At 34.5% G+C, this 8,577-nt stretch overlaps 1 protein-coding gene across 1 annotated transcript; it reads left to right on the top strand.

Moving 5' to 3' along the window:
• Positions 1-2,955: 2,955 nt before the first annotated feature.
• Positions 2,956-7,037, top strand: LOC140876496 (serine/threonine-protein kinase PBL27-like). Its single transcript, XM_073280476.1, has 5 exons — positions 2,956-3,476; positions 4,311-4,507; positions 4,950-5,139; positions 5,549-5,940; positions 6,045-7,037. The coding sequence occupies exons 1-5, from the start codon at positions 3,338-3,340 to the stop codon at positions 6,624-6,626; spliced, it is 1,500 nt and encodes a 499-aa protein (XP_073136577.1). The 5' UTR covers positions 2,956-3,337; the 3' UTR covers positions 6,627-7,037.
• Positions 7,038-8,577: the final 1,540 nt, after the last annotated feature.

Raw genomic sequence — 8,577 nt, 5'->3', positions numbered from 1 at the left:
CATTACGCCTCGTAACATTCGTTCATTCATTTTCGGAGGCCCATCCGGAGCTCATCCCGGAGGACCTAACCCGTACATTGTGGCGTATTTGGGAGGGCCCCTCCGGAGCCCAAACCGGAATACCGTTCCCGTATTGCCACCACAAAGACACATAAGACATCAAAATATTTTCATGCATCAACATATCATTCATTTCTCATATCACATCATTATCATTTCATCATAACATTCCATCTTTGCATGACTTGTATGCCATAAAAAATTCATCATAACATCATGATTCTTTTCATAAACTTTTATGTCGTGAGCTTAAAAACTTACTCGATAACTTCATGCATGTCATAGATGATTAAAATCATACTTGCATATTGAACATAGCTTTCATGAATGAAACGTAGACATGTACATGCAACATATAACATAATCGGTCCACATAAGTCGTTCTTTTCGTTCTTGACATAAAACTTGAAACTTTTTGCATAGGAACTCTTAAACATACTTAAAACACCTTAATACATCATAAACATGCATTTATAACTTAACAACATGTATGGAAATATTTTTAGGATAGAATCATCCTCGCTCGAGCGCAAGTTCTCGCGCTCGAGCGAGATCTGCACTTGATTTTCATATTGCAGGCATTCAAACTATATTTTCGTTCGGAATTTGGAAAAGTGGTAAACATAAAGGTTTTAGTCCTTGATGTTAAATTTGTAATTCCGAAAACCTTACCTCAATTGGATTTCTCAGTAAAAGGTTATGCTCATTCTCCCGAGATGTGTCACTGCCAGAAATTTAAACCACTCGACACACTTCGGGGCAATTTTGGTCAATCTTCTAAAATAATTGACAAAACTCAAAACATAAAAGTTGTAGATAAATAAGCTATCTTTCAAATACAGTTGGTCTCATCTCATTTGGATTAATACAATATACTTAATCCACAAAATTGCAACAAGTATCTCTAATCCAAGACGACCTAACACATGCAACGTTTCAAAGATTTAACTCAAACTAACTCAACACTTCAAAATTCAACACACACATTAAAAATCAATCATTTTCCAACTCTAAACCATAAGAATCTATCAACATACATTATTTATCAAAAATTTCACTAGAACGACTTACATATCAGTGATATCACGATATCATAAACATCATGCTTTTATGTTTCTCAAATCTTTAAAATCATGCATAAAACTCATCAACACACACCATTTCTTATCAAAATAGATATATCTTGAATGGTGGTTTAAAAATTCTTTAAAAAATTGCCTTGATTTGGAGGTTGAGATGATCCGGAACTTCGGAGACAAGCTAAACCTTGAACAAACTGGAAACTATCACCAAGATCTCACTTGGATCTTGAAGAATTTGATGAAGAAGATGATAAATGGTGAGGGGATGTCAAAAACGTGTAGAGGAAAGAAGAATGGCTGAATGGTTGGATGGTAAGAGTCAAGGGAAGCATTAAACATGTAAGGAAATTTGTTGTTAAGGGTAGCTTTCAAACTTTAGTACATATCGTGTGTTAACTATATAAAATGCAGTAAATCACACGTCTTGACTCGTCCAATAAAATAATATCCCTCAACTCATACATCAAAAACATATCAATATTATACTTAAAACTTTCGTAAAAATAGGCTCTATCATCTCGTTCGTAGGTTAGTCTCGTCACGTGAGTCTAGAATCAAACTTGACCTAAAACCATTAACTTAATCTAAAGCGTTAAACACAAAATAATTATATCATGAAGCCATAATCATTAAATCATAATTTAAACAATTTAGGTCATAAAATTTAAAATATTTATTTTAAAATCCTCGTAAGCGAGTTTAGTGGATTTGGACCTTACAATATCTCTTGGTCTCTCTTCTTTATGTGCACGCCTTCATCATAAATAGGCAAGAATCCTTCTTCACATTGTTTTCTTGTATGCGTAGGATTACTTAGATTTGATCATATCAAATCTACAAAAATAAGAAAGAGATCAATTAGATATGAGATAGATAAATATGATAATAAGCTTAATAACATCTCAAATCTACCTAAGTAAGGAATTATCTCAAAGTTACTTTATGTCCAAGAAAGACAAAAAACTTTAAATAAAATCTTTTTAGGCTTAAGGAATTTTAAGAATAAAATATTCTTTTCAACTACTTTTATGTTTGATTAAGTAGGATGAGTTCACTCTTCTCTTTTTTCTTTTCATGTAATCGCTTATTACTTGATTTAATAATAAACATTTATTTTTACCTTGAAAAAATGGAGTAGGGGATGAGTAATTTCAAAGTCTTAACTAAAAAATTTTCTCCATTTTATCCCGACAAATTTCTACTTAGTCCTCTTTATTTATTTATTTTTTCAAAATTGTTAATATTAATTTTTGGGAAAATTGCAATTTAATCTGATAATTTTGTCATTTTGTGATTTTAGTTATTTAAATTTTTAGATTTTAATTTTAGTCCTTTATGTTTCAATTTTTGATAATTTAGTCATTTTTCGTCAAAAAAACTGATGTAGGACTATAGACATCCGTTCCACATCAACGCTATTGGTGTTACATCAGCGTGACGTCGGAAAAAAATACTAAAATTGTCAAAAAAAGAATAGAAGACTAAAATTAAAATCTGATAATATAGATGATCGAAATCGCAAAGTGACAAACAAACGGACAAAAAAAAAAGCAATTTTCACTTTAGTTATTGTATATAAGACCTTAAAATGCATTTTAATTACAAAATGGCCCCTAAAATTCAGTCAATTTTGAGTTTAACCCAATAAGTATTGTATACTGTACACGGATTCCACAGCTATTCCAAGAAACTGCCGACTACGCAGACCCCATTCACCTAATTTCGCTCTCACTAAATTTAAATTAAAAAAAAATTCAAAGAGAGAAAGAGAGATAAATATCTTCCTTTTTGACTTTTCACCACTCACATTTTCTTTTATTTCCAATTTCTTACATGAAAAATGCACACATTTATACATCAACAAAATTTTCTTCACTATATATTGCAATATTCTTTCATGCTCCCTTTTCTTGCTTTACCTTTGTCTTAAAGAATCAAGATTTTCTTCGATTTGTTGATCTGCTTTTGCTTTAAAACGGGCTGTGTACGTACTGATCTCTTATCTTGACCTGTTCTGAGTGATCGATGAATCGCTGGTTCCTCGTAATCTTATCTAAAGATGGGATTTTAATGAGATGGGCTACTTGGAATAGCTGAGAAAATTCACCATGTTTGGCCAAAATTATGCAATTGGAAGATTACAGATAGATTCAGTGTGAGAAATCGTAGGGTGGGTTTGTTGTTCTGGAGGTGATATGGGGTGTTTTCCTTGTTTTGGATCATCAAAAAAAGAAGGGAGTGATAATACCAATGTAATTAAGGAAGTAGCTAAGGATTCTGTCAAAGAAGGATTAGCAGCTCAGTCTAACAGTCATTTGAAGAGAGTTAGCTCTGGTACTTGATTTTTGACAATCCCTTTTCTCCAATTTTGGAAATGTCTATTTTCTTGAATTTTGGGGGTCCGTGACTGTGTTTGAATGTCTACAATATGAGTTCCTTGTGTTTGTTTGATTTTCTTTGTGTTGTGATACAATATGGTTTGCTTCACTGCCTTGATCCTTGGTTATTTTGTTTTGTTTTGTTTTGTTTTTCTATTTTATTTTGTTTTTAGGGATTTGGATTTACTGGTTCAAGGACGTATGGTTTTTTTTTTAAAAAAAAATAATCAAGAATAACAATTTGGCTTGTTGGCTTATTTCTTATTGTGCTGTAATTTATCAGAATACGTGTCTTTGATCTTTTGCCTTTTGGTGTTGAAATGTTTCCTTATATTGGATTGCTGGAGATAGGTTCTTTGTTATATTTGGTTTTTAATTTATTCTGAATTCAATTTGGACATGATAAAAGGGGATACCGGTAACATAAAAGGGGATACTGGTAACAGTTCCATGTTGCTTGACCCATAATTTCCAAATTGAGTGTTTTCTTGATATAAGAAAGAAGGTGAAGTGTGTAGGGTTAATGTAGATGGCTTGCGAATATGAGTTGGATCCCTATGGAATTTGGGATGCATATTAAGTGAAATCAGATGTTATGGATAGTGGAATGTGTTTTTTTCATGATATTGAATTATTTTGATTAGGTAGGTTAGGTATTTGAGATGGCATGTTATTCAAGATGTATTGGGGTTGTGGTCCATATCCTTTTTGAAATTGTGTGAACATGTTGATGTCTTGGCTTCAAAATTCTTCATGTAAACCTATTTTTATTTGCCTTATCGTATTTCAGATAAATCAAAATCACGGAGCAGCAATGAGTCTAAGAAGGAAACTGCCATTGCCAAAGAGCCAATGGCCCATATTGCTGCACAAACATTTACTTTTCGTGAGCTTGCTGCAGCTACAAAGAACTTTAGACCAGAGTGTTTGCTTGGTGAAGGTGGTTTTGGACGTGTTTATAAAGGTCGACTGGAAAGCACAAGCCAGGTAGATTGTTTTATTTATTATGGATATCAAATTTTCCCTTCTTTAGTTCGAGTTTAAAATTGAGGTGTTTTAAAGATTTATGATCAAATGCTTTTTGCTGTAGTAAATCTATAGTTGTGGCAATGGTGCAATTAAAATCTGTTTACTAATCCCTGCTCATCCACCACTTTTTGGTCATTATGGGACATAGGATGTCTCATGGAATGGTGAGACAACTATTGTTATTCTGCCTTTGTTTTCATAACTATCGCATCTACTTGCAATTTAAGACAGTCAAAAATATGACACTAGCCTCCACTTCAATGTCTTGAATTCCAAAACAGCCTAGGGATTTTGATTTTGTCTTTTTAAAATTCCTTGAACTAATGTGATGTCTTAATACTTCAATCACGATTCTGAGTCATTTTAGTTACTTGAAGTGGAAAAATCTATGCTTTTGTAGGTGGTTGCGGTGAAACAGCTTGACAGGAATGGCCTTCAAGGGAATAGAGAATTTTTGGTGGAGGTTCTAATGCTTAGCCTCTTACACCACCAAAATCTTGTCAATTTGATAGGATATTGTGCTGATGGTGACCAACGACTTCTTGTTTATGAGTACATGCCATTAGGATCTCTAGAGGACCATTTACATGGTTGGTATAAAAATTTATTTATCGCAAATCTATTTGTCTACATGAAATCCCTGAAAGTTGGAAGTAATTTGAACCAAAATCAGCATCTTTGGCTTCGAATAATTTGTTAATATTACTGCTTGTTAAATGCATAAACACCTAGATATCAATACAAAAACTTAATGAAATGGACGACTGTATGTAATTTCTTGGCTTGTTTGGAGTAATATGGAAAGCGAAAGACGAATAGTATTGCAAAACGTTTTTCGTTTGCGAGTGTTCTACACTTCGAAACTCAAACATATCATATTCGCTACCAATTTGGGACCTGATTATAAATAAAGTCCTTGATTATGACCATGTTCACCATCCGCAGTTCATCTGATAGCTATTTATTGATTTATCCAAGTTTATTTCCATGCCTCTGCAGATCTTCGACCTGATAAAGAACCATTGGACTGGAATACAAGAATGAAGATTGCAGCTGGTGCAGCAAAGGGATTGGAGTATTTGCATGACAAAGCCAATCCACCGGTTATATACCGAGACTTAAAGTCTTCAAATATTCTTCTCGATGAAGGATACTTCCCCAAGTTATCAGATTTTGGACTTGCAAAACTCGGCCCTGTTGGGGATAAAACTCATGTCTCGACAAGGGTGATGGGGACATATGGTTATTGTGCTCCTGAATATGCCATGACCGGCCAACTTACGCTGAAATCTGACGTTTACAGTTTTGGAGTTGTATTTCTTGAAATCATCACTGGCCGAAAGGCTATTGACAACACCAAGGGAGCGGGGGAGCATAATCTTGTTGCATGGGTAAGTGGATAATCTACTCTTGCAAAGGGGAAATTACATATTAATTCTTTAATCAGGATATTTTTTTATGACGTGGCCTGTGATGGTTTCTTGTTCACTTCCAGGCAAGGCCTCTTTTCAAAGATCGAAGAAAGTTTCCGAAAATGGCTGATCCTCTGCTGCAAGGTCGATATCCAATTCGTGGGCTTTATCAAGCATTGGCAGTGGCTGCCATGTGCTTGCAAGAGCAAGCTGCCACAAGACCTCTTATTGGAGACGTTGTGACCGCTTTGACTTATTTAGCATCCCAAACTTACGATCCTAATGCTCCTGTTTCACAAGGTAACAAGATCGGTCCATCTACACCCACGCCTAGACTCCGGACTGACCAGAGGAATTTATCTGATGGGACCGATAACCTAGATGAGCCCACCACCCATGGTTCCCCATCCAGTCATAAAAACTCCCCCAATTTCAGAAAGAGGGAGTTCAATAATGGGGCTGAGTTGAGAAGGGTCGAAACTGGATGTGGGTCAGGTCGTAAATGGGGTTTGGAAGAATCAGAACAACCTGATTCTCAAAGAGATAGCCCTAGTGGCAAGGCAAGGGAGACTCCAAGAAACCGGGACTTAGACAGGGAACGTGCGGTTGCTGAAGCTAAGGTTTGGGGTGAGAATTGGAGGGAAAGAAAGCGCATGAATGAATGACACTGCCCGTGGAGAGGATGGCACACCAAGAACTGGGTTTCAGGTTCTATCTATAAACGCCAGGCTTCATTATCCAATTTTCATGCATTGTTTTCACTTGTCATCTCATCATTCTTGTAGTTTGATATTAGGTTGAATGGTTCGGTAACTTCATATCCGAAGCCAAGTTTTTACGACATTATATTGAAGGATGGGTGTATGGAATGTGTTAAATATATGTATTTAAAGAAGTTAGGGAAGATTTCAAATTTGTGATCCTTATGTCGCTTGTACACTACATGAGGATGCTTCCTTTGGTTTTGGGTGACACAGCCAATTGGGATGTTAATCTTATGTTGTATAGTTACACTATGTGTGAATATATTTGAGTCGAATGAGTCATCGGCTTATGGCACGATGAAATGACCTTTCTACCCCTTCTCGGCATCCTCGAATATCACCGCAATAGGAAATTACCCTTATGTAAAATCATGCTTGCTCTACCAGAGTAATATAAAGTTACTTCTTGAGAGATATAAGCCTCTCTTTGGTCTCATTCCTTCATTTGTCGACATATGTGTGCATCAAGAAATTGAATAAGATGGTGACAAATTTTTATCGCAAGAAAAACATGCACAGAAAAGGATTGAAGATGGCAATAAAACATGCATTTTGTCAGGTTCTGCAACTACAAAACAAATGCCTCAGCTCACATTCTCTGCATATCTACATCTATACAAGTAAGGATTTTGCTGAGTAAAGAAACTTGTTAATAAAAAAGTTATGGGTCTAGATAATATTTTTCATTACATATAGTATTTTTAAAAAATAAAATTTATGTTGCATACTTACAAAAAGAATTATGGATTCATTTTGCAAATAAGAAACACTTGGTACAAAATCTATATTGAAATATTTAATTCAATAGAAAACTTTTTGTAAGACGGTCTAACGGGTTATTTTTGTAATATGAATTTCTCGCTCATAAAATAAATATTATTTTTTATGTCAAATATTACATTTTCTTGTAAATATGAGCAGTGTTGACGTTTTACAAATTACATGCTTTTCATTCAAATGCTATATATTAATGACATGTAGTGCAGTAGTGGTACTCGAACAATTAACATTCCTATTTTTATTTTATAGATTTATTTTATATCTATACTTTGATTTCGTACCTACAACACTAGATAATTTGATGGGTTTGGAGATCTCATCACAATTGACTCACGATATCATAGGAATATTTGTAAAACATAAGAAATCCCAAAAATTTAGTGTCACATTAAAACCTGAAAAACAATTATAGATATATTAAACAAATTAAAAATATAGTGCCTTCTAGTATTATATATACTACTGTCCCATGACTCGTTGTTTAAACTTGATAACTTATATTTTCACTTTTTTTCCCCCAAAGCCGCCTTTTGTGGCGTGATTAGGCGAACCCCTACTTGTTTATTAGATTAATAAAAAAAAATACACGAGAGAGAGACTATACCGAAACCTCCCAAAAAAACTAGAATTAAACAGGAATAGAATAACTAACACTCGGAAAAGCAAAGAAATGCTAAAAAGAAATCCGAATATATTGCAGACTAGAACGATCCAATCTACAAATCTCTTTGAGCTAACCATGATTATCATCCGGTCCCAACAAAGCCCATCCGTTAACCAAACCCAGATTAGCTAACTCATCTGCAGCCGCATTAGCTTTTCTGTAAACATGGGTTTTCCACACCATGGAAGAATGAAGGATTCCTTGAATTTGCGTCAGAATAGTAGTAAAATCCTAACAAGAAGTGTCCGCATTAATAATGACTAAAGCTGTCATAGAATCAACTTCGAGCCATAGTGAAAAAAAATTAAACAACTGACAAATATGCAGCCCCTTAAGAATAGCACATAACTCATCCCTCGTATTAGACCCGGTGCCAATAAAATTATGGAAAGCCAATAAAACCTGTCC

Source organism: Henckelia pumila, chromosome 1 (genome assembly GCF_033568475.1).
Source record: "Henckelia pumila isolate YLH828 chromosome 1, ASM3356847v2, whole genome shotgun sequence".
NCBI lineage: Eukaryota > Viridiplantae > Streptophyta > Magnoliopsida > Lamiales > Gesneriaceae > Henckelia > Henckelia pumila.
Note: the sequence above shows the minus strand (reverse complement) of the source record. Positions and strands in the feature narration are given on the sequence as shown.

Bases quoted from the DNA above. Each gene is read 5' to 3' on its own strand.
- LOC140876496 (XM_073280476.1), top strand. From the start codon at position 3,338: ATGGGGTGTTTTCCTTGTTTTGGATCATCAAAAAAAGAAGGGAGTGAT. The intron at 4,508-4,949 runs GTAGATTGTTTT...ATGCTTTTGTAG, and splicing joins GACTGGAAAGCACAAGCCAG to GTGGTTGCGGTGAAACAGCT. The intron at 5,941-6,044 runs GTAAGTGGATAA...GTTCACTTCCAG, and splicing joins AGCATAATCTTGTTGCATGG to GCAAGGCCTCTTTTCAAAGA.